Source organism: Haliaeetus leucocephalus, unplaced genomic scaffold (genome assembly GCF_000737465.1).
Source record: "Haliaeetus leucocephalus isolate CR32 unplaced genomic scaffold, Haliaeetus_leucocephalus-4.0 Scaffold140, whole genome shotgun sequence".
NCBI classification, from domain to species: domain Eukaryota; kingdom Metazoa; phylum Chordata; class Aves; order Accipitriformes; family Accipitridae; genus Haliaeetus; species Haliaeetus leucocephalus.
Genome location: NW_010972576.1, coordinates 6,314,646 through 6,341,299, shown reverse-complemented (window position 1 = coordinate 6,341,299; position 26,654 = coordinate 6,314,646). Strand labels below are relative to the sequence as shown.

At 38.8% G+C, this 26,654-nt stretch overlaps 1 protein-coding gene across 2 annotated transcripts in view; it reads right to left on the bottom strand.

The window, feature by feature from the left end:
- Nucleotides 1-369: 369 nt before the first annotated feature.
- Nucleotides 370-26,654, bottom strand: part of FBXW7 (F-box and WD repeat domain containing 7, E3 ubiquitin protein ligase) — a 106,660-nt gene continuing 80,375 nt past the window's right edge. For both annotated transcript variants that reach the window (XM_010586134.1, XM_010586135.1), the window contains 8 exons: nt 21,938-22,072; nt 17,382-17,505; nt 15,440-15,576; nt 13,662-13,775; nt 9,233-9,414; nt 7,930-8,155; nt 3,447-3,657; nt 370-2,419 (listed from right to left, as the gene is read on the bottom strand). In XM_010586134.1, the coding sequence (XP_010584436.1) occupies nt 2,151-2,419; nt 3,447-3,657; nt 7,930-8,155; nt 9,233-9,414; nt 13,662-13,775; nt 15,440-15,576; nt 17,382-17,505; nt 21,938-22,072 (1,398 nt within the window). In that variant the 3' untranslated portion in view covers nt 370-2,150. The remainder of the gene's footprint in view (nt 2,420-3,446; nt 3,658-7,929; nt 8,156-9,232; nt 9,415-13,661; nt 13,776-15,439; nt 15,577-17,381; nt 17,506-21,937; nt 22,073-26,654) is intronic.

The window sequence follows — 26,654 nt, the reverse complement described above, 5'->3', positions numbered from 1 at the left end:
TTGAAATCCATAAATAATAAACATTGTTTCAATTTAAGATGCAGTAACAAGATGCTATCAGAAGAAGTTTTAAGTACTTGAGCAGCTTTTTATAGCTGACTCCCTCCGGACTCAAATCCTGACACATTCTTAGCGATAGGAAGCTAATGGCTTTCCTGCATGTTTGTTGAAGCCCATGTGACAAATCCTATATGGCAACTGAAGGAGAGGACACTTGCGCACCTGTTTGTGGAAGGGTTACATAAAAAGTCCTGCGACATATTTTAGCACCTACCAGTAAGCTGAGCAACTTGACCTGCTTTACCCTTCGTAGGATGTATGATATTAAATTAACAACAAGAAAGAGGAGGGGGGAAAAAAAAGACATACTAACATGAAAAAACACATTTTATTGCACTTAAGTTATAAGAAAATAAAATTTCTAAGTGAATCAAACCATAGACACAATCCCTTTAAAGGTTGTTTTCCTCCATCATGTCAGGTTGTTACATAACTAAAATTAACCAACTGGAATCTGATTGTTTTAAATCAGACTATAAATAAAACAAAAAAAAAAGGAGGAAAAAAGATCGCCTAGGATACAGTGTTAAACCACTTTCACAGTTCAGCTTGAGTTGTGGCTCTTGGAGAATGAGGCAAACCATTTGACTCTTCCGTTTCTCATTTTGTTTGCGTGTGACATCTTTACAAAAACGTAAGTTTTTGCTCTGTCAGTTCCTCCCAGCAATAACTGTAACAGTTGTTTGTTTTTTTTCTCAAATACTGTAAAACACTAAGACTGACCAGCAACTTTATTTTAATTTTTGTATTTTATAATATTTTTTAAAAATTTTGTCAGTTTTTTTAATGTATGTTCATTCCATTCACCACAGCCCTCACAAAGAAAAATTTCCCCACAGAACAGGCTGCAATAGCTTTGTTCTAAGGAATGTGTTTTAATTTTTGCCCAGAAAAAAGAAAATAAGCTTTGCACACACACTCAATTCTTTATTTGCAGGCAAACTTCACTCTTAATTGTCTGAAACTCTTCCACTCTCAGCCTCTTAGAGGCACAGTTGGCTCAAGTTTCAGTGGCAAAAAGTCTTTTTCTGTAACCAAACTAGAGCAAATTTGGAATTCAGTCTGGGACTAAAACGTCACAGCAGAAAAAAAAAAATAAAAAAAAATAATTTGCTTTTCTTTCTTTCATTTAGCAGCATAAATAAGTTTGGCCACTGGGAATACAGTACAGGGGTGGGACAACAATCCCGTAATTGAAGACCTACTTCTAGCACCAGCATTGCGAATTAAATCCATCAGAGGACTCTCAAAACCCAGGACAACTTGCCACCTCAGAGCAACTTATGCGTTGAAGAGTGTAGATGGAAGCAACAGTAAATAGATTAAACAGAGGCTAATACTGTGATTGACATTGGCAATGGTTGGCAAAAAAAAGAGGAATAAAAGAAAAAAAAGAAAAAGCTCTGATAAAACTGTACAAAACAATTCACAGTAATATTTTAGCTTTTCCACACCAGGAATGGACTCTTTGTTTTTGTTCTTTTTTTTGTTTTTTTCTTCATTGCAGATGCTCTCTAGTTTTTGAAAGTCAACCAGTGACTGCTTGTAGAGGTTGGAAGGGACCTCTGGAGGTTGTCCGGTCCAACCCCCTGCTCAGAGCGGAGCTAAGGGACAGCATGTTGCTCAGAGGGGCTGCCGGGACCCAGTGTGGCCCAGGGGTGCACGAGCAGGCTCACCTGTGCAGCTTCTTTCAAGATCTTTGTGGTAAAATAACCTGTTAACAAGAACTGTAACAATTTTTTTTTCACCTCCAAATTGCTCAAGGAGCAGTTGGAGGAAAGTAAAGAAATAATTGCACCTGGTTTCATTTCAAAAGTCGTATTTTTGCAAAGCTGTCCCGGTCAAAAGTGTAGCCTTTTTATGTGACGAGACAGCAAACGCCTCTCTTGTCAGTTATAGTTTGTCATCTTTGTCTTCTCCTTCGTAGTCTGTAGGTCTTTAGGATCTGTTGCCCCAAGCCAACATCCTGCACCACCAAGGACAAGGGATTTTTTTTCCTTTTTCTTTTTTTCTCTTTTTTTCTTTTTTTTTTTCAGGGGGAGGGAAAGGAGAACATCGTCCACGTTTGGACAAATTCATCTTTCTGCCCTTCATTTCATATCCACATCAAAGTCCAACACCAGCAGCTTTGTTTCCTCAGTCCCGTTGCGGCTCCCAACCGCACACACTAGCTTTGTGTTAGAAGCTCTGATCCGCCACACAACGCCTCCACTTCCCCCGCTCTCCAATGTGACTAGATTTCGGATAAATTCACCCGTTTTCAAGTCCCAAAGTTTTACAGTCCCATCATCTGAGCTGGTAATTACAAAGTTCTTGTTGAACTGTAAACAGGTCACAGCACTCTGATGCTTGTTGGGACCTGTAACAGTAAACCAAAACGATTTTATTTGTAATTAGAAAGCAATGTCAGACACCACTGCATATAGAATAAATACCTAGCTATTTGCATACAGCCGTTTCTATCTATTAGATGTGTTAACTCAGTTTTTGTACATTAAAAGGTACAGAAGCCTTGCTGTGCTTTCAAAAAGTGAATAATACGGGTATAGAAAAATTCCCCAATATTTCCTTCTGTGTTACAGTGATCTCGTTTTGTTGTATACAAGCAGTAGGGCAAGTGTGCACTTTGATATTCATGAAAATGAACTTAACCGTCCAGAATGAGATAACTGCTGCGTTTGTCTCCAAGTCCCTTTGAAGTGTTATTATGAGATTATTCTATCAGTAAATATTGACAGTTATATATTGACGTATAAATATATACTGTTAAAACAGCAGAGTCTGCTTTATAAGGAAATTTAATTTTCTGCTCCAGCCAGCGATGCTGCATATGATATATAGGAATGATGTAAGACCTTTTTTGTGGGGAGAAACAAAGCAATGTGTTTGTGTGCACAATGCCTGAGTGGCAACTGTCAAAATGGAAACAAAAATCATTCTTCTTACTGAAATAAAGAAAACATCTTCCACTCATTGCTCTTGATTTATTGCAACAGACAGTGTACTTTGCCTCCCGATCCAATTAATCAGTAGACTTTGAAACATCCAAGTGACCCTAAATAAATACGTTGACTGACTGTTTTGAGATGTCATTTCCTACATATTTCTGTGGCTTATTAGGCTAATATAACCATAGCAAATTGCTATCAGTCCAGACCATCTGCCTTTCATAATAGGCAAGTGATTTGAATAGATTAGATTAAATACATTTTGTTCTTCTAATTCAGAGAAAGATCATACAGATGTCATCAGAAAACTATTTAAGTTGTAAGTGGTCCATGCTTGTTTCTTTGTATGTAATTATTTTAAAGGGTTTTTTTATGTAGAATCTGCAAGCATAGATTACTGCAGGCAGCTTGATTTACGTGAAGGTAGTTTAAGCTCACCTTGCAATGTCTGTAAACATTGTCCTGTTTTAATGTCCCAGATTTTGACTGTAGAATCGGCATTCCCAGACACAAGTATATTGTCCTTGAGTTCCATTCCACTCGTGAGAGACTGGTGGCCTGTTAGCGTGTGAATGCAGTTGCCTGTCTCCACATCCCAAACTCGGATGGAAGTGTCAAGAGATCCACTCACCACATGGATACCATCAAACTACAAGAAAGGTACGTCTATTACAAACAATTAATTACAATCCTACGAAGAAGGCTGTTAAGCGTTTAATTCACTGAATGCAACGTTAAATGCTATATGTATTTGGAAACCTCATCACAAAGTAATAATTCAGTCTAAGGAGAGATGGCCACGTTTGATACCAGAGCAGGCGATTCATGGTCAGTGTAATCTCCTGTTGTAGACACGGGCTATGAGGTACATGGTTCGAGGAGAAAGACTCAACCGCTGATCTTTTAAATGTAATACAGCTCCTTTAAAGACAACAGAATCCTGACTATACTGCAGTGTGCAACAGTAAGAATGAAGCTTTCCTAAGACATTAACAAGCTAAACCTGCTTTTCACAAGACAGAGGGACTTTAAGCTGGAGAAGGGCACAACATTAATCCAGAATCATCTACACAAAAAGACAAAACATAGGAAAATGGAAGGAATGTAATTGAAAAATGCTAGGTTTAGGCATTTTATAATCCTGATTGTGTGTAGTAAGGAACTTTAACTTCTTAGTCACTGTAGGGAAAGGCATACAGGCTAACATGTCCAAATTCTTGGATTTTTCTGGGCATATATTATATATAAAATAAAAATATGTAGAACGTGAACATGTAAGAGAAATGAGACACTTTTGACCAAGAGGACTGAACATGTAGAGAATATAAAGGTGGAAAGTAACTTAAATGATAGTGACAATGACACGAGAGTTCAGAATGCTCAAAAAAGGAAGGGAAAAGAGTAGTAGAATAAAACCAGTGGGCCTCAAGGAGGAATACTTTAATAAATTGAGACTTCCTTCCCATGAGGTTTTTATATGTCTATTCTCTGAGGGGAAGAAGAGTTCAGGAGAGTTGGCACCTTCTTAAAGACACAAACTACCCTTGTGTGAAGGAAAGATAGGAAGTGTAGTAAATTACTAAGACCCACTTGGCTAAAGCACAAGGAATTGTACAAAAAGTAGAAACTAGATCAATAGAGGTGTTTAAAAGAGCACACGGGGACAAAATCAGAAAGGCAGGGCACGAAACAAGATAAAACTACCAAGAGCTGTTAAGGATGATAAAACATTTCTGTAAAAAATGCCAAACAAACAAAACCAAACAAGAGGAAGGCCAAAATAAAAAAGCTTATTTACGCTCAGTGGGAAGGAAACACCAAGTGAGGCCAGCTATTTAGCTTTTTTTTTTTGCTTCAGTCCTCAGCTGTCTGAGTGTAGGCTCACAGCACTAACACTGCTGACAACTGAGTACAAGCTTTTGCTAGAATGGGGAAAAAAAACCCAGATAAGGCAAGTTGTTTTCAGGCAACTCAGAGACATCTGCTGCTATTTTTGAGAACCCATGGAAGACAGACAAGTTTCAGATGGCAAATACAGTTCCTTTCTTTATTGAAGGAGATGATGATGGGAGATGGGGAATTATGGATCGGTCAGCCTAACTTCAATTTCTAGAGGGAACTAACAAATAATCAATCTAGTTGTAAGCCCTTAGCAATGCAGTAAGTAGCAGCAAACATAGATTTGTGGGAAAATTATCCTAACTAATATGATTTTTTTTCTGTGACAGAGTAAAAAGCCATGTGAATCAGCAGATGCCTCGGTTGTATATTCACAAAGAGGGAGGCAAATTTGAGACAGAGATACTATCCAGTTCAGAACTTTGTTCACAGCATTATTAGAGATATCAGAAAGAGTTCCAGGGGGGTGTCTGGCATTTAGTATTTTCATTAGGCTTTGGGTGACATTTGAAATGGTAGAACTGACCCAAAGCAAAGAGTGTAAAAGTCAAGAGAAAATTGTGAAGGTCTGAGCTTGGCAGGGAATGAATGAAGGTACAGCTGCAGCCTGGGAGAATGCAGGATGGGCAGGAGTCTTCGTTATAGCTAGGACCATCCGACACTACTTGTCCATGTGGACTGACCGGTATCTAATAATGGCAAAGAATGAACCTAGTTAAGGGAACTGAACTATCTGAGACTGCTTCTTTTTATAAAACCTACAGAAAACTAACATCATAGATCTCTACAGTCAAACATGGTTGAGCATGGTACCCAGGTTCAAAAGACTGTAGAGAGCAGCTGGCTTATACAGACTGCTTATCTGCTGTATGCATTGCATTTCTGGTGAAAATAAACTAAGAAAAGATGCTCTGATATCTGAAATAGGCATCTGCTGTGTAAGACATATAACATAACTTTTCACTTGTAGTAAGCATTGGTAAGACTTTGACTGGAATTTTGCATCCTGTTTTGGGCACCCTGCTTTCAAAAGAGGATGTGAACTAATTTGAGTTCAGACAAAAGGACAAGGAGTGCTAAGCCCAGCAGACTTGTTGGATGGAAACACTACAGAATGTTTTTCTTTCCTAAACAGAACTAAACCGGATTGACGTAACAAATTTTGAATTCTTTCCCCCTTTCCTACAGATTAATTGTATTCCAGGTACATAAGGTATTCAGAAAGAGAGCTTTCAGGCTGGGCATCAAGACAAACTTTACTCTGATATTGCTACAGTCAGACAAGAGTTTGGATCAGTGGTTGAGCTGTTATCCATGAACCCTGAGGATCTGTGGATTGCTTCAACAGGAGCTAAGAAAGAGGAAGAAAACTCAACACGGTCAGTAGTCTTCAACTGCCACATAAGGATCTCTGAAAAATGCTAGGGGGTCTACAAATGGGGAAATACTGGGGTATAATAGAACCTGCCATGGAGTGGGGACAGGGAGGACAGGCTGGTTATTCAGCCTGATTATAGTATTTATGGGAGTTCTGCTGTTTGGGGCTGTTTCAGGCCAAAGGGCAGGAGCTCACCATGCAATTTTAAAGAATCTTTCTGTCCTAAAACTGTAAGCACCGGTAGCTTCCTGTCCCCCAGAAATTTGTTTCAGAATGCCAAACTCCATTTACAGGGTGTAAATAGTATTGGTGTGTAACATAACCCCAATTTTTTGATCCATTATTACTACAGTATCAGAGCAAGACATGAATATTCACAAGCCAAAACAAGAGGCACTGGTGAAGAGAAGGCAGAGTAACATACACTGTTCCCAAACTGCCCTAGATGAAATACAACATTTGGAATATTTTTACGAGACAGGTAGGTAGGGTACAGCATTTTCAACTTGCTTGCTGCTTGTCTAGAGAGTACTCCCCAGCATGTGAATGTAAGAGAAGGGCTGGAGATTTTTGATAAATTTTACTACATATTTTGGGAAAGGAAACCAATTAGGTATTTTTTCCACATTTAATCTATTATGACAAGATACACCTTATGAAAGATACACTCCATGAAAAATGTCTCTAGCACTGAGCTTCACTTTCTGAGCCACAAACTAGAGTAGTTACATGCCAAATACAATTTCCCAATTTTGAACTGTCTTTGTTAATTTCTTTTTCAAGTTCTGCCAGATTGTGGTGAGAACAGGCACAAGCATGAAATTAATTTCTTTCGCCTTTCAATGCCTGGAAGTGATGCTTTGACTCTATAAATGAACAAGATGATCTTTTGGGTTAGGAAAAGTAAGAATAGCCTACATGAGGTCTGTGTGTATCTTTGCTAGCTTAGTTCTGATGAGCAGTTCACATGACTGGTAGGCAATAGAGCCATGCCACAGAGCAGTACCATAATAACCTGCATCTACAATAACATGTCTCTGCTGACAAAGCCTCACAGTTGTAGATCTGGCCTCTAGTCAGAGAAGAGGAAGCAGAAGGCTGGAGATTTACATCAGAACATTAAAATTTTAGATTCAGCCTTACTGTGAATTACAGTTTGGAACTGGAAGATGGGACTACAAAATAAGGATAAACAGATCTGCATAATTCAGAACATTAATCCCATGGGGGTTTTGGCACATTTTCAATTACTATAGCATCTGATTTATTTAAAACAGTAGGTTTAGAATTTCTTTGGGGAAAGCAAAAACATAGCTCCAAAATACATGCAAGATTTCAAAAAAACCCCCAACCAAACAACCCAGCAACCCACAAAACTACTTAACTTGCTGTTATGGAGATTTGAGCTTTATTGTACTGGGTGCTTTAAAAAAAAAAAGCTCCTCTAAAAAATTCTCTGTTTCATTTCGTTACACTAGTTATATGTTGTCTTAATTTAGAAAGAGGGGACTACCACAGATGCCTTTATATTCTTGTGGCCTGTATAATTCTGGAGTAGGTACCCACAATTTAATAAACAAGGTGAAATAAACTGACTTTAAATGTTACTTAAGGAAACTAAAGTGGCAGATGAAAATCACGTACCTGTAATGAGTAGACTCTGTTAGTATGCCCTTGCAGTGTGTGCAGACAGGTCTCTGTCTCTGGATCCCACACTTTGACCATAAAATCATATGCACCACTTACAACCCTTCTGCCGTCATACTGAACACACCGAACTGCAGCTACGTGGCCCATCAGCACGTGTAAACACTGGCCCGTCTCTATGTCCCAAACTCTCAGTGTAGCATCTCGAGACCCACTGACCACTCTGGAGGAACAAGAAAACCCCTCCTGTACTTAGGATATGACATTAAAGTATTTGTTAAAAACAATTAGACTTGGGTATAAATCAGTTAAAAGTTTTAATTTGGGACATTAGATAGCATTAGTCCACTAGCTGCCAAAGATCGAGTTTGGCATGACATTTCATTAGGGTGGCAAATGACTTGAGTGTTTTTCTTCCTTACTCTACTTACCTCCTCAGGATCTGCCTATTTGATATAATTAGCAATCAGTATTTAAAAAGGCACTTCATTCCTGAACAGCAAAACAATGTCATGAGAAATTATGTGGACTGTTGTATCTATCTATGAAAGCTTATGAATATGCTGAGCTTCACCCAGTGCTATGAGCATTCTGTTCTAATGACTGAGTTAACTAATTCTAACAACTAAACAAAGAAGATCTTTAGAAGTTTTACTTTTAGTGAAAGTTAGTCTGCTTGATTTTTTTCAGTTTATACTTTTAAAAGCTTTTTTAGGCAAGAACAGAAATGAGAAGGAATTAATATTAATGGCATTGACAAAGAAAAAACCTCATCATTCTTCAAAAGAGAAGAAATACAACCAACAGGCACTCTGTCAACAGCTCATTACCACAGCCAAGTAAAACAGCTTTGCCAGTGTTCGTTGAATCAAGACATGGTTTACTATTGCAGAAACTATGATATGATCAGTTAATATTTAAATAAAATACTGCAGTGACGGTACTTAAAAAGTCATTCTGTAAAATGAGTAAAAGTTTGTAGCATTGACAAAAAGGAGAAATTATTCAGCGTGGGAGACTGGATCACAGCACAACAAAGAATTAGTTTTGAAATAATGTAGAATGTGACTTTATAAAGTACATGACTCAATTTTCTGTTCTTTAATTAGTACTCTTATGCTTTTGCTTCTATTAATCATCTCCTCCCTTGTGTTGATTTATGTAGTTTAGTTTGAATGCTTTGTCTGGTTTGTATTTCACTCAATGTTGGATGAGGTACCCAAGTTTAACAATCATCTTCTGTGAACATAGGTGTAAATTACAAGCCAAACTGTGGCTGTAGCTTTAGACAAAGCCTTACCTTTTCTCATGGAGATGCATGCAACGCACCGTGGAGGTGTGTCCGTACAAGGTGTGTATGCACTCTCCGGTCTCAGCGTTCCAGACTTTCAACGTTCGGTCTGTAGATCCACTGATGATGATATTGTCCCTCATCTGTGATGACCAGACTCCGCCTGTGTGCCCAACCAATGTTCTCAAACACTGAAAAGAAATATTTTGCTTAGTTACCCTGTTGACAGAGTTGAATGGAAACTGAAGTAATCTAGGAGGTAACAGTAGTCTCTCATAGCAAGAGCCAGAAGACCCCTGGAGACTGCTTTGTGATTGAACTAAAAAATCCCACGTTTTAGAAAACAGTCATCAAATTTCTCTCTGCATTGTCAGTACTTCGACTATAAGGAATTTTCCCTGCAATCTTCCCCTTGATAAACTAAACTGTCTTTCCAAATTTCTCAATACATGGCATGTTTTGCAGCCTTGAGTCATTTTCCTGGCATTTTTCTGAGTCACTGCAGGTTTTCCAACAGCTTTTTGAAGCGTGAGTATTAGAACTGGAGAAAGCATTCACTTAGTAGTTTTACCACCAATCTGTAAACCATATACTCTTATTGTAGTTTTCTGTTTATGCAAGAAATATTGCATTCTGTGAGCCATAGCTACAGCATCAATACTGCAAAATCACGTTTCAAACCTTTTTCACTTTACTGTTACCCAGCAGAGAATCGCACACTACATAAGCACAGCCTACCTTCTTTGATCCCAAATGTACGACATGATTTCTCACCATGTAGAGACAAGTGATTGCTCATACCTACTTCTATAAAACCTCTGTCACTCTGCAACAATGACTTGTCTCTGTCTCTCAGTCTGTACTCTTTACAAGTAACGACTATATAAGCTTTCTCACCAGGCAGCAATAAGTGCTAATTAGCACTGACAAGAAGAGATCCTTGCAAGACCCCTCTAGAAAGATACTCCATGAAGATTCTTCATTTACATTAACAACATGATCTCTATAATTACCCACTTTCTAACCCATTTAAATATATGCCACGTTGTTTTTTGCATTGGTCTATTTTCTTCAGTGGTGTCATGGGGATACAGCCTTACAGTGCACATAGCCATCTATTTCTGCATGATTATTTTTATCATTCAAACCTGTAACTGCACAAGAAAAGAGGTCAAGACAGTTTGATGATCTCTTCTTCTGTAATCTAATGCCAAGTGGCATTAATTGCCGTGGCCTTCCTTTAACTGTTAGTTGACTCCTCTTGTTGTAGTCCAATATTTTTTATCTGAGATAACGTATCCTAACTACCCAGTCTTTCAGTTTACTGAATTTAATTATTGACAAATTTTAGCTTTCTGGCCATTCTTTGGATCTTCTCCTTGTGCTCATACCTTCTGAAGAAATACCAATTTTACCCCACAGGTTACTTTAGGAAAAAATCATCAAATACAGATTATCTGGATCAGCTGTAATAAGAAAAAACATAACTTTGGTAGTTGTTTTTGAACATCCTTGTGAGCTTCTGCTGAAATGTTCTGTTATTACTGCATGCTGTATCTCCATCACATGAATTTTCTCCCCAAATAAATATTTTTTCTGCATCAGTGATAGTATACTAATTTCTGTTGTTAATGTCCTGTTCTTTCTAACATCCTTGAAAATGCCTTTGCTTTTTTGCTGTACATAGATTTCCTGTTCTTTAACATTTTTTACCAGTCTTCTGCAATTCCTGGCTCCTAGCTTAGTTCACTGCTATCAAATCCCATCTTTTTTCAGTTCAGAGCTGTTACTCACTTTTACAGTTCCCTTTTTTTTTAAAATTTCAACTGATTTGCTCATATTTTAAGAAATCATCCTTCTAAAGCAGTAAGAACACAGAATCCTTATTTTGGGCTTTACATCTGTCAAGGGAATTATTTAGTCATGTTCATTTGCACAAACCAACCTTTAGGTTTTTTTTATTTTATTAATTCTTCAGCATCAGTAAGCATGGAGGCTGATATAGCACTCTTCCATCTTTCATATATAATTTCTGGCTCTCTTAAAGGTTTGGGGTAAATAGTCACACTAGGATTTGTAATTACTTTCAAAAAATTACTGAACAGGAATTGTTAAGTCATGCTACTATGATCAATTTTATATATTTAAAGGAACATTTTGCTTTTGAGACGGTGGTATGTACAAAGAAAGTATTTTTCATTTGAGTTTAGGCTGCCCTTTTCAATTAAAAAATGTAAATTTCAATATGGGTTCCTTCATTAGACAGTTTGTTGTAGGGAAGCCAACAGAGGCAGGGTGAGGCTGCCTATTGCTTTTAATTTTATTCTTCCCCACAGTAGTATTTACAATCCCATCAAGGATCTTCTAGGCATGCAAAGACAAATGCTTTATCCATTCAGCTTCAACATTATAAAGTGGATACCTTCTACCTCTTAAACACATTATCCTCAATAGCTGTCCTGTTGTTCATGTAACTGTATCATTAAAACAAAGCCAAGTACACACAATGCTAGTCTACAAGGGAAAAGTACTGTTTCCCTGGGGCCTTTTCTGTATCTTTAGAGCACGGTCAGTCAGTCACCTTAAAACAAAAAATCTGTATGCTGAGTAGCTGTGATGTTCTAACATGAGCGAAATGTTCAGTACTGTCTTTTTGATTGCACATATTGTTTTGCTTCTCTAAGCCAAAATTAAATTATTGAAGCTTATTAAATTCCTGCCTGAGCTGGATCTAATTTAATAGGAAATATTTAAACCTAAAGCAAGTTACTTTTTTTTTTTTTTGGTGGCTCAGCAATATAGTAGCTTAGAAAGAAAAACAAACTCTGTATTTGAAATCAGAGCCAGTAAAATGAACAACCCATTTCAATAACTTGGAAACAACAGAAAGAATGCTAGAAGACAAGTGAAAAAGGGAGATCCAGAGGGGTAAAAGCAGGCTAAATTAAGCTTTAAGGAAGATAAAGCAAAGTATCTGTCCAAATTCTTTAGAATCCACGTCACAAACGACTACACAAGAATAGCAGAATTGCCAAGAGAACAAGGATATGTGCCAGTGGTAACATGAGCAGCATTGCAATTTCACATCAAGGTGACTTTTTTGAACTAGACTAGTTTCTGTGTGGGAAAAGATGACTGTATTGGTTTTGTGTGGCAAGGTTTTGGTAGCGGGGGGCGGGTTACAGGGGTGGCTTCTGTAAGAAGCTGGTGGAAGCTTCCCCTGTGTTCGAGAGAGCCCATACCAGCCGGCTCTAAGACGGACCCGCCGCCAGCCAAGGCTGAGCCAATCAGTGATAGTGGTAACGCCTCTGTGATAACATTTTTAAGAAGGAAAAAAAAAAGTTGGGAAAGAGAGAAACAGCTGCCGGAGAGAGGAGTGAGAACATGTAAGAGAAACAACCCTGCGGACACCAAGGTCAGTGAAGGAGGGGGAGGAGGTGCTCCAGGCGCCGGAGCGGACATTCCCCTGCAGCCCGTGGTGAAGACCCTGGTGAGCCAGGCTGTCCCCCTGCAGTCCAGGGAGGTCCACGGTGGAGCAGCTATCCACCTGCAGCCCGTGGAGGACCCCACGCCGGAGCAGGTGGGTTCCCGAAGGAGGCTGTGACGCCGTGGGAACCCCGTGCTGGAGCAGGCTCCTGGCAGGACCTGTGGATCTGTGGAGAGAGGAGCCCACGGAGCAGGTTTTCTGGCGGGACTTGTGACCCCGTGGGGGACCCATGCTGGAGCACTGTGCTCCTGAAGGACTGCACACGGTGGAAAGGACCCATGCTGGAGCAGTTCGTGAAGAACTGCAGCCCATGGGAAGGGCCCATGTTGGAGAAGTTTGTGGAGGACTGTCTCCCGTGGGTGGGACCCCACGCTGGAGCAGGGGAAGAGTGTGATGAGCCCTCCCCCTGCGGAGGATGAAGCAGCAGAAAATAATGTGTGATGAAATGACTGTAAACCTCATCCCCATCCCCCTGTGCTGCTGGGGGGGTTTGGTAGAGAAATCCGGGAGTGAAGTTGTGCGCAGGAAGAAGGGAGGGGTGGAGGGAAGGTGTTCTGAGATTTGGTTTTATTTCTCATTACCTTACTCTGGTTGATTTGTAATAAATTGAGTTAATTTTCCCAAACTGAGTCTGTTTTGCCCATGATGGTAATTGGTGAATGATCTCTCCTGTCCTTATCTCGACCCACGAGCCTTTTGTTATATTTTTCTCTCCCCTGTCCAGCTGAGGATGGGGGAGTGATAGAACAGCTTTGGTGGGCACCTGGCGTCCAGGCAGGGTCAACCCATCACAATGACCCAAATGTTTACCGGTACTTTTTCCGATTTTTGCACCAGATGGCACTAAGGACCACCCTGCAGTTCGGTCTGATGGCACAGCAGCTTTTTTGACATACCGGTGCTCTACCTGTAGCTCATTTCCTAAGGAATTCAGCAGAATAACTGACTTACCTTGCCTGTAACTGCTGACCACACTTTCAGTGTGTTGTCATCAGAGCCACTCACTATTCGGTTCCCACAGAACTGAAGGCATGTGATCACGTGGTCATCATGGCCTTTGAGCACCTGACAATAAAGAACATAAAAACGTACAGTCACAATTTAACACAGGAGATTAGAGAGAAGCCAGAGAAACAAAGTGCTCTTCTGATTCATAAATTATAAAATGCTGGAGTTGCTTCAATAACAGTAAGGCCCCTTAATCCCGTGTGTCAGGTCTAATTTACTGCTGGCTGGGACCAAAGAAGGTATTTTCCTTCCTCTGTGGAGTGTGCACAGCATTGCTTAGCAAGCACGCCACAATTACTGCAAGTCTCCTGAAAGTACTAGGAAAAATCACTCATAAAAGTAGGCTGAATTAGTAACTGGACATTGCTCAATTCCTCTGCAGTTATTCCATCTCTTTATTTTTCAGCTGAGTTACGTTTTTACCTTTTAAGAGTTGTTTCAATCTTGAACAAAAAGGATGGGGTTGTATTATTTGCTGCTTATTTGCATTTCAGTGGTCAAGGCTGACTATATCTATTTTTTTTCCTTACCAGCCAAGCATTGTAATCTGTGAAATGCCAGGCAGCACCAAAGTAAAAAAAATAGAAAACCATTAACTCGATTAAATACAAACAAAAGCAATAATTTAATGTGCTGGAAGTGTGGATTGGATGGTGCTTTATAGAGGTGGGATTTTCAATGCTTGATTTGGGAAAAACTGCAATTCAGTACACTGTACTGCAATACAGCAAAGAAATCCTTATCAGAATACATAGGATGAGGAATATTTTAAGATAGCTGAACACTTTTCAAGATGTTCATCGAAATGAAATGGGCATTTGGATAATGCCTGAGGCTGTAATTTTAATAATAATTCCAAGACAAGTTGATGTGGCGTATCGAGGCAAGAAATACAGAGCCGTTGCCAGAGATGTACGTAAGTCACGGCCAAATAAACAGTGGGATATAGCCATAGGTTTTCCACGGGATTTTTTCTTGTTCTTATTTTTATTATTTTGTGGTACAGTAATCAAGAAAACAGGCAAATTGCCTTAAAACCTTAAAAGGCTATGAATATGTGTTTTGTTCATGTTTCTGCTTGTTCAATACCAGGTTTGATTAGACAGTTGCTATTTTATTTTACAAAAGGTTTGAAGTATTGCTTCATATCTTCATATTGGAAAAGACGCAACCGTAGCATATCAGTGTCATTAAAGAAGTTTAGTATTTTAACAAAAAGAATCTTAACATGGAATGAAGTTGTTGTCTTGTGCTGCTAAATTTAGAAGAGTATGTATAAAGCATGAAATGATCACAGAATACTTGTGAAGCATTTTTATGTAGCAACATGGCCCAGCTCTACAAATACATACATACATATACATATTTACATATATATGTGTGTGTATGTTTAATTTTAAATATAAGTATTTCCAAGAAAGTTTCTGAGATTATCTGTCTCAAAGAGATTGGCATATTTATAGGAATTCAAGAAATTGCACAGAAGTTTTTAGAACAGCAGTGAAAGAATTCTGCTGCATGAAGAATCACATTTTGATTTGTTAATATGGTGCTCAGAAATTAATTTAAACCCAGGGTAAGCTAAAATACTTTTTTTTTTTTTCTGTAACAATACGTTGCTTTTTGTGCAGGGATAGTCTGGCTTGTCCGAAGAAAAAAAACAAACCTATGAGTTGATCCCATTTTGTTCATGGCACCATGCACATAGCTCAGAAACTTACCTTAGGCGATTTAAGTTCTCCTCGCCGCCAGTTGGTATCAATCCTGTGCTGTCTAATGTAGGCGCTTTTCCACGGACTGTGTATAAAGCCTGGTTTTATTACTTTCCTCCTCTTGATATGTAATGGTTCATCAATCCCTAAAATGAATTTTAAAAAAAGGGGGGAGGGGGAGAGATGAGGCCACTCCAAAGAAAACAACTTCTCTCCCTCCCACACCTTTACAGTGACCTCTGACATTAAATACTGCACTGACGTAACAACCTCCCGCATGCCAATATTTGCACTGTGTGTCACTGACACCGCCCTGCTCCTCAGCTCTTTACACTACATCTTTCCTTGTTGTTTAAGCATAAATATTACGGTAATCGTGGCTGAAAATGCTCTAGTTCATCATTCCTTGCTGGCAACCTACTAGCTTGGTTTTGATCCCCCTTTCTGAGGCAATGTAGCAGATTACTGCCTTTTTCAAATGGGTATTGTCCAACAAACTCCATAACCACTTGTATGCTCGTTTTGGAACCCTTCGAGCTTTTAAGTCTTTTCTTGATTTGAAAGGCTGTGTGCTTTTGGCATTGTCCTCTCCTGGCTGGAATGTAAGTATAGCTATGCCCTTTCTGAACCGACACTTAAGTGGTAGTGCTTTGTTTTAGCCTCACTACTAGAGATGTATCTTTTTTTACAATTCTCTCACCCATCTCCCTTTTCTATGCAGCTCCTCTCTCTACTGCATCTCATTACTAGCAAGAGTCTTGTCTCTTGCCAGTATGTGCATTTCACTCTTCTGCCTTCAGCCCCTTCTCTGGTGTCTCTATCTGCAAGTTTTGAATTAACTGCTCCTTCATATTACTGAGTGCCTCACTAAGTCTAACCAGTCTACAATACGGTTTTGATTGTCTGCGCTCTCATGCCTGGCCATATTTATTTTTACTTCTAAGCTCACAAATGTAGGCTCATTCCCCCCTCAACCTTCTCCTTTTTTCTCATTCTGTCCTCTTAATACATTCTCACTGAAATTTCTAAGAGGAGAATTGTTAGAGAAGATTTAAGAGGTTAGACACCTGGTTTCCATTGCAAAAGAAAACTAATTAATTTAGGTATCTTTACAAATAGCCAGCGATATTCACACTGTCATGTTTGTTAAAGCCTTTGCATCAACCTCTCACAAGTTCTTGTCTCCATACTCCGAGGCAGCCTGGACAGGTCCCTGGTTTTGTCTGTGTCCATGAGGGATACTGAGATCACATGCATGTGCTCTGCCCCCCAGATCAGACTCCCTGTTCATGTAATTCTCCTTAAAAATAAAAGCTTACCTTCTCCATGTGCTCAAATATGTGGCTACTTTCCTGGGAGCCTTTTTTTTGCCCATTCATACTACTGCTGAACCACTGCATCTTCTGGATTTGACACGAGCAGGCAACATCCATGTGGCTTACGGGTTGTGTGTCCCTCTCTAAGCAATCAAGTTAGCACCTTCTCCCCCTACTATGTGCCATTTCTCTGTTAAATATTCCTACAAATGACATGAAATTACAGCATCCTTTCTGCCCAACCACTGAAACAGTTTTTCCTCCATGTTATTTACAAACTGCAAGACTATACTCCTACCATTTTTATATCTCAGCTCTTATTTGCTTTGGTTGTATTCTGAATAAAAATAATCTTTAAAAAGCAAAACTGATTGTATTTTAAAAACATACACCTAGTATACTTTATAAATGGGATGTTCAAACTTAACTCTAGTTTCATTTCTAGTACTCCATGGATTATTTCTGCTTCCTACTTTCAACAGAGATACATACCACATAACTCAAAGCATCACTAGTAGTAAATTTAAGTCACACGAATTGCCATGGTAAAACTTTAAGCTTATTATGTAAATGAACTGCACTTTTTACGACAGCAACACTTTGACCATTACATCCATCTTTTTGCTCAGCCTTACCCTCCTCTTTGCATTTCTCTCTCCAGAGAAGATTATCTTCAGCCAGAATTCTCCAGTAACGACATGTCTGGGCTGCCTGCAGAAGGTCCCTGGGTTCCAGGAATGACAGCACATACAGTGCCAGCTGTAAAAAAGAAAAATAAAGTCTATCTTCTGCATTGCTTTTGAAAGGAAAAGTGAAGTAACTCGATGTATTATCACACATCAGGGGCTGAAATACAGAAAATTGAAACAATAAATTATTAAACAATCTCAGAAACTTAATGGAGCTACAGTTTATTCCAGTGGGCACATTAAAGTATAACAATTATCTGAAGTAACTAAATCCATACAGATCACATCAGAAATGATTCTTGTATTTGCAAGAAAGTAGATGTCAGCTGAATTCACTATTTTCTTTTTAAAAAATGTAATCCACATTACTATGAACCATTAACAGAACTATTACTAAAATAATGTCTCTGTTATTTTAGCTAACAAGTATACCGAAAGTTACTTTGAGAGTTTAACTAGAAAGTACAACACTCGCCATGTGAGCAAATAGGAAAGTATGTTGTGATGAATAACATCACTCAGTAAGCCTAAATACAGAAATGCTACATGCACTTGAGTTCAAAAGCACTCTGCAGCTGTAGGGAATGCAGCATACGTATCGCTCATTTTCTGATTAGAATGCAAACACGCTCCTAAAGTGGTGGTACCTGGAGTTTTACAGACTGGGATGCAGAAGGACTGAATATGTAACTTTGATACTGTACACAGTACGTTACCAAAACATATGGGAAATCCCAATGAGCACCAGAAGATAAACAAGATGAACTTTTCCATGTGACAAAATTAAAGGTTATTGGGAGCACTCAGACCTCAATTGACTAAGCTGAGCCATGTAACGACCATGATAAAACCCCCGAAATCTCCACAAACATCTTCAGAGGTACTGAAGTCTTAAACAGGGACAGAGGCATCTAAAACGCAATCCGAAATACAGGGACAGCTACCATTAAGGGTATGATGACCAAGCAGAGCTTTTCTACTTGACAGCAACAATGCATCTCCCCAGTCATGGAAAATAAAAGTGTAAGATGCAGGAAAGTCCCTTCCATGGCTAAAAACTGCAGACAGAACATACTGATAAAAAGCGATGCAGAGAACTACTTATATGCTGAAAGAGTGGGGTCTTTGTCAGTAACTAACAGGATGCAGAAGTTGTCAGGGAACTCAAAATCAGATCATCCACTTTTACTTCTGCTTGACATACCCTTTTGTGTTTAGGATTTTTTATTTAATTTTTAGCTGAAGTTATAATGTTTATAAATAGAATTTGCCCTTCAAAGCAGCACAGGCTGAAATTCAGTAAAGAAGTCATAACCATAGGCTGCTGACCTCAGCAGATTTTTGACCTTATTATGTGAGAAACGTTTACTTTCAGTAACCTAGACCAGCCAGTGACTAGGCAGGAAATAAAAAATCAGTACACCAGAACTGATTGCATTTTGACTGCACACACCTTGTTTGCATGTCATCACCTGCAGCTCACGTTGAGCACGTAGGGACTCCGCATTTGAGGGACCTGTCTTAAGTTATGCATTAGATCCCGTATGCACCCCAGGCCATAACGCCGAGGAATCTTTCTTCTGTCCCTACTCAGGGAGTCAGCATTTAGGACCTGGTGTAAGGCTCCTCTCTATTACAAGAGCAACAACTGTACCTGTCCTTTTAGACTTTCTGTCTTAATTCCTGGTATGTAAAATTACTTAAGAAGTACTGTTTCCTAACACACATCAGATAGTCCTGCATGCGGCAGGACTCAAACATGAAAGAGATCCTTTCCATTTTGCCTGGATGTTCCTTAACTGACAGCAGAGTTTGTTTAAATATCACTTGTCCTACCTATACAGATACGGATGGTTGCTAAGATGCTGTTAATTAAAACCTGTGAGCCAACTGATTCTAAAACAGGTTACATATGGATGACATTTATTTCAGACTATATTTATCTAAATAGCCATTGAGGGTCAACAGAGCCCACAGTTGACTTTAAGATTACCAGCGCATAAAAGATGACGTCCCTTTGTCTCAGCTCATGGATCGAGTTAGAAGAAAACTTCAGGTAGCAAAGTTCTGACCTTTGACTCAACTGTATTTAGGACTACTCTCTGCAGTAGTGTTAATAATACCAAATAATAAGCAGTCTCTCACCTTTTTCTTCACTCACACACAGAGCACCAACAAAATTTCTGTGGCTGATTTCAGCAAAACTCCTTATCTATTGGTGTCTAGACCTGTTTTTCACAAACAAGTAATTTCAATAATTATTTCTAAAGTCTCAGCAAGAAAACAGGAGTATTCATTTCAGATTAATTGTTCGACTGCATCTTTCCTTGGGAGGAAAGCAAATATTTTCTTGGTTATTCAGCTATTAAATTACTGTCTTTGCATTGCTGAAAACGTTTTTGAAGAAAAGCCCTCCTGTCCAAATCATCTTCTTGTTCTGGTTAGGTCATAAAATCACTGCATTGTATCCAACAGCACTGGAGATAACTACAGATGTTAATGTGGAGCGACAACTCACGAGAGCATGTTTTCACAGGATGCTGGCTTTGACAGGGAAGCCTGTTTACAGAATTACTGACCCTAACAACTTGCTCTTGCCCCCACAGCTCAGTTCGTCACCCCCTACCACAGCCAACGTAAGTAGCTGGGGACAGCATCACTTAGGAGATCTGGGTGTAGAATGATCTTCAAAACAGAGAGGAGATGGTGGAGTTAGCTTGATCGGGTTTTTGCGTTTAACTCAGTTCATTTTGGTGACAGTGACTGGGGGTTAGGAAGTGAAAATTATTTAAGTCACCTTCACTGGTGAAGTCAGCCTTTCATAAAGCTAAGCACTTGACAGTATTCTGGTTTCAAGATGCAAGAAAAAACACTAAAAATAAACAAATTAAACACAAGTAGCTTACAATAGAGGCAAGAAACATAAGTGAAAAAGAAAGTTTTACAACTAAATAGCATATCTTTTCTATGAAGAAGTCACTAAAACTGAAATAATAACATGATCATTAGTTGCAGCATAAGTAGATCTCTGGTTGTACTTGAATTAGTTTTGCCACTAAATCATGCAAAGACAACCAAGCTGTGAGTTACTGTTATCAATTCTGTATTAGATCTCCAGACTTAATAGATGCAGAAGTGGCAAAGTATCTTCTGTCTTCTCAAAATATAGTCTTGCTGCCTTCCTCCGCCTCTGAAGTAAGGCTGCTTTGGGCAGCTTCTCTAGAAACATGGCAACCATCTAGAGGTCTTACTAAACTCTTCTCCTCCCCCAGTGTCCTTTCCATTTATGAAGGCGGCTGCCACAGGAAGTGCTTCTGTAAATACTAATCTCATGACATGTGTACTAAGTTAATACTTGTTGCATAAATTGCTTCCAACCCCTTACAAATGCTAACCAGCAAGGGAAGGCTGTGACACTTCCTAACTTGTGAAGATATAACAGTATATAAAAGGAAAGAAGGGTCTTGTACATCTAAGTATTCAAAAACAGGATATACACCAGAAAAAACGTCAAGAAACAGAGATAGAGAACAGTCTTCGAGTAGTAAGACCATGTCAAACACAGCAACCACATACTCACACCAGAATACCTCTTAAGAACTTGCTTTGGAATGTGTTAGTATCTGAAGACTTACAAAGACTTCAGCCCTCATGAACATTTTTACATGGAAAACCCAACATGCAGTAGATCTGCCAAAAGAAAACAGACTTCCTCCCCAATCCAAATAACAAAACTACTTCTGATTCCCTAAAATCAATCAAGGTCAGAGGTACCATTTCTAAATTAACGAAAATACATTCATTTAATAATTGTAGCAAACTGGGTTTATAATCTTTCATGTCCATCCTCATGTTCTAGTTGTGAGGACATCAAGAATTACTCTTCTGTGGACAGCGTTTAGTTACACACGCTGAAATCTAAATCTTAGTTTCTCTTTAACCTGACACAACATAATCTGATTTGCAGTAAAGGATTTACTGTAAGATATCTGCTTAATTAGGGTTTGGCTTCATCCTTAGTGAGAAGTGCTTTTCTGGGTTTACTTTTGGGTTTTTTGGTAGAGATTTTAGGGCTCAGTTTGTTTAAAATAAATTCAAAGATAATATTCACAAAACTCCCAACATATAAAGCATTAAAAAATAATGCTTATACTTACAGAATAATGTACAGAAAGGCCTTGCATCCAGAGGAAATTTTTGTGTGTGCATGCCTTAACAGAATTAGTTCTCGAAAAAAAAAAGCACAATCAGCCCAATTAAGATACAGAGATATTTCTAAAGACACTGGGATTGTGTTTAAAGGAGTCACCCATATTTCCAGGTATCTAAAGGAATAAAAGTATGTTTAATCAGTTGCCATATTATGGCAGTGTACCATATTGTGGACCTCTAACATCAGTTTACATCACTGTATTGGCAAAACTGAATGCCATAATTAGCATGGCAGTTTTTAAAAAGTGGCTGATGCATTGCATAGTCCAGTATTAACCTGTATTTCTCACCTCTTTTGGGAGCAAGGAAATGAAGTCTCTTTGAAACTGGGGCTCTATCACTTGCATCATGTGTTTTACTTGTGTTGGTTCACAACTATCAATCAGTTCATCTAAAGCAAGTAATTTCTCTGGTCCACTCCAGCTCTGCAAGAAAAAGAAAGAAACGGTAAGCTTAGTTCAATACTCTAGTTTGGTTTATCTTAGAAGGTGCCATTGCTTTGCCATAAGGCAGGTTAAGTTTCCTTGTTGAGCTATATACAAGCATATAAAGAGCATATAAAAAGCCAGCAAGATAAATGCTCATGTTAATTACACAAAAATGAGAAGTTAATCAACACAAAATATTGAAAATTACTACATTGATTCATAAGCTAAGAAAGGATTTGTTAGACACACACATACAGATTAGCAATTAAAGAGATAATAATATTTAATAATAATAATTAAATTAATTAAGCTTCTTTTGGAGTTCATGAAATCTACACACACACATTACTGACAACCAAGGGGTTGCAACAGAACACGCTCCCTCTTCATCTTTCTCTGTTGTGTATTCAAGTGAGATGTTAACATTTAACCTTTATGTTTCATCTGGTACAAAACCAAAAACTTTAAATGAAATGAGAGGAAAGGAAAGAAAGAAACTTTTTCTAAAAGTACATTAGCTTACTGCCTGCTTATTACTACGGTATGTCCCTAAATGACAATGCTGTAATTTCAGAATCCTGGCTATAAACCAACGTATATTTTGTAACAGGGAATTTTTGACTGGTAATTTTCTTACTTCACATTTTTACTAATGGGCATCATAAAATTTGAAGATTTTAATAAGGCACTCATCTGAGAGCATAGCAGATTAGCAGTGTCGTTTGTAGAAAAAAAATAACTGAATACACTGCACATCTGAAAAGCACGTCTTAAACTCATCTGTGCTCATCAAAGAGTTTTGATTTGTTATGTGAAAACAATTTAAAGAAAAAAATAATTTCTGCAGGAAAAAAAAAGAGCCACCACTAACTGATTTAGCAACAGAATTAGAGCATGAATAAAACCTTAGAGAGGAGAGAAAATGAGACATCACAGTTTTTGAGAGCAGACTCACATTCATATTCTTGAATGTCTTCTAGAGTGACATTTACAAGTAAATTAGCACATACAAATGATATTACTGTTATGGTAAGAGGCTAACTGAAATTAAAAAAAAAAAAAAGGCAAGATACCTTGCAATTAAAATTTCTGTATTAATCTGCCATGTATCTCAAGACCTTTATTACTCGTGCTCTGAATTTCTGTTCTCTGGATTTGATTCTGACAATTAATTCCGGTCTCCACAATACTACAATGTTTGTATATTGTGAAGTTTCTGCAGAACAATGAGGCAAGTGAAGGAGAAGGTGGAATTTCTGAAAGCAAACGCAAAGCAGATAAATACCCACTTTACTCAATTTAGAAAGATCATCGTGTTGCATCATTTCTCCCTAATTAAAATGTCAAAATACTCAGAATGTCAAGAAAAGTATCGTTTACCCACATGATGACCCACCCGACTTTCCGGTGACCCCATTCCATCAGGGCAGTGAAAGCAGCTTCGAGCTGCCTTAAGCGCGGAGCGAGAACCTGCTGGGACAGTTGTGAGAAGGCAGGCAGTGTGTGTAGCAGCTTGTTCACCCCGGTTACACGCTCTCACTCTACGGCAAACACGTGGCAGATCCCAGACAGCCTACCCTAACAGAGGAGGGGAAGGAAGTTCCTGCGACCTGAGCCTTTCTACACACTGTTGGCAACTGGTAAGATGGTCTAAGCTGGCAAGAAAACATTCCCCATCCCTGTGTGTACGTAGATTGTCACCATATGAGATGAGGGTTTCCGTGTCTCATATCCTCAGAATATTAAAAAGAAACAAGAATGTCTCAGCATAAATTGCAGCAGTGCTGTTACAAACAGCTTTTATTATAAATTTCTTTCAATAGAAACATTTGCATCACAGAGCAGTTCTCCATAATCATGCACTGAAGAACTGTTTATCTCACCAACTTTCCAACTGCTGTTTGTTTCCTCAACCCAGAGCTTAGCTGGTGTTAGGTACAAACATTTGCAATCTTTAATCTCATCTGTCAGCCATGTTTGAATTTAGGAGAATTTAAAAAAGGGAAAGTAATACCTGTGTGACTTCCTTATAATATGAATTTCCAAGGTCAGCCTGCTCTCAATTTATAAGCAGCTACATTTATTAAATTAGAACAACTCAACCTGAAGAGCATATTTTTTTGCTGTGGCAAACGTTGCTAGCAGTTATGAACATGTTATTGATTAATGTTTTCACTGTACACTATCTTAATCTGTAACTCTCTTCACTTAAGACAATTCTGTTTAAAAAATATAATACAGATCTGAACAGAAAAGGGAAAAGATTTAAGAATGGGAAAAAGATGCTAATGAATAAAAGCAGTACTCTCTTTCATTTGTCCATTCATCATTAGGGGATGGCTACAGGCAGCTTCCTAAGGCTCTTTTTAAGCAATCAGCTCCTACAAAATGTTTTCTCGAGGACATTGTCCCCTTAGTCTTTCACTTAAGCAAACAAACCTCCAGCTACAGTCACTAAGGGGTCTCTGAGGGAAATGTTTGGCATGGAAAATTGGGATGAAGCCTTGCCAGATGAACACAACTGTTTGCATTAACAAAGGCAAGACTAGTAAATTACTGTTTCTGGGCCCCATAGCTTGATCCATTTGCAAAAAAAATTGCACATAGCACATTGAGCGCAGAGAGTAAGAAATAAGTTTGTGGCTTTGATGAAAAACAACAGTGAACAAATGTCACAGAAGAGGGAAAAAAAAAAAAAGTAAATGTGTGCCAAACAGTTTGCAAAGTTTTAAACATTGTAGATGACCAGAGACTTCCGAGACACACGATGCAGTGTCCAGATACCTGGGATTTCTACCAAGTGATTCCCTTTCAAACTGAAGATCCTTGTAAAGAATATACTTTATCTTTAAAATGTGTTTGTTTAATTGGTTTTCCTTGTCTTCAAAACTTAAGTTTAATTTTAATGTAAAATTAAAATAAAACTTTAATTATGGGCAGGGATTCCCCAAGAAAAGGTAGCTCCAGGATTCATTCACATATCCCTTGGAAAGCCACCAGGGACTATCGATACTGCTCTTTGAATTATATGAGATTCCTAAACAAACATCCCCCCTCTTCCCTCAAATTTCCTCAGGGAGGAGTTGATTTGTCAGCCAAGGCCTTTCGGCTTGTTCATACCATTTCCTCATTCAGTAATGCAGTTGCTGCAACCATGGCACTACCTACCTGAAAACTATCCCTTCTTCCCCATTGCTATTATGTTTAAATGTCCTTCCTTTTGTTTTTAGGCATGCACAACAGCGTTATGATCATGTAAACGACATCTTTGCTGCTTCTACAACTTCTAGAACTTCCACCTCATCTCTCCTGTCCGACCTGCCAGCTATCCTTTTATCATCTTCTGTTGCCGGACCTCTACTCTTCCATGATCTATGCTTTTCTGTTGCACAGCTCTCATCTGCTAGCTCCAATTTGTGCAATTACAGTTTGTAGCAATTGCACCCTTTTTCTATTAGAGGTATATTTAGGACACCTGTTTTAAAGGGTTTAGTTTCAGGGTGCTGTTCCCCGTTACTGAGTTCTGTTAATGGAGGTCTGTCATTATAGAGACCTGCAGGAAGGGCTCTTCTGGAGCCAGCTTCTGTCCAACTCTTGGATCAGTTACCAAGAACTCTGCCACCCTCCACCTCAGAGGTATCTCAGTCTGGATAAAAATAGCACATCATCAAAATCCACTGAAAGAAACACTGTCTACATCAGCAAGTAGTTTGTCACAACAGGAGGGGTTTGGGAGCAGCTGGTGCTGAAGCCTCCATGTTAACCTGTCTCTAAGACTTAGTCTGGTCCCCTGGACTGAACATCTGTACCACACGTGACGTGAACCTGTCCAGAGGAGCAATGACTGCTTCAGACCCTTATGTCTCTGCTATGGGTTGGACAACGTAGAGTGTCTTCTGAAAGGAGTCTAGTTTGTATGTACCAAAACTGCCCTGAGACCCAAGCCAATGGGAAATAAGCAGAGATGATCAGATCTGCTTTAAGTCTGCACTAATCCTCTGAAACACACTGATAATGGTAATAGAGCCAAAAAGGGTATGCAGCTGTAGCATGGATCTCTTCCACTTGTGCACAGGGGTTGTGCAGAAACACCAAACCCTTGACCTAGTCCTACCACAAGACGCAGAGCAGAAAATGCTGCAATGCTGGTTATGATACAATCTTTACCACCTGCTTCACATAAGAGGTGGACTACTCAGTTGCACATTTATGCATTCATGAGCGTCTTTGGAAGAGTAAGAAATGGAGAATGGTAAGAAATTTGAATTTAGGTGACTTAGCCAACTATTTATGTAAAAGTAAGGAACAGTACTCTTGCCAGACAGAAATGGCAAAAGCATTTTGGACACTATCTAGACTGCTGAGAAAAAAATGCTTCCAATTTTAGGTAAAATAATAGCATTCACTAGTTACTCAAAGTGATTGCCTATACTTACTGTGTATGGAACAACTTTTCAACATCAATATTCCAAGAGAATGCAAATTTTTTATCACATTACTTAAATGAAACCCAACACTGCAAGTATGTGAAGTAGGAGGAAGGGGGGGGGGGGGGGGGGGAGGAAGAAAAAAAATTTTT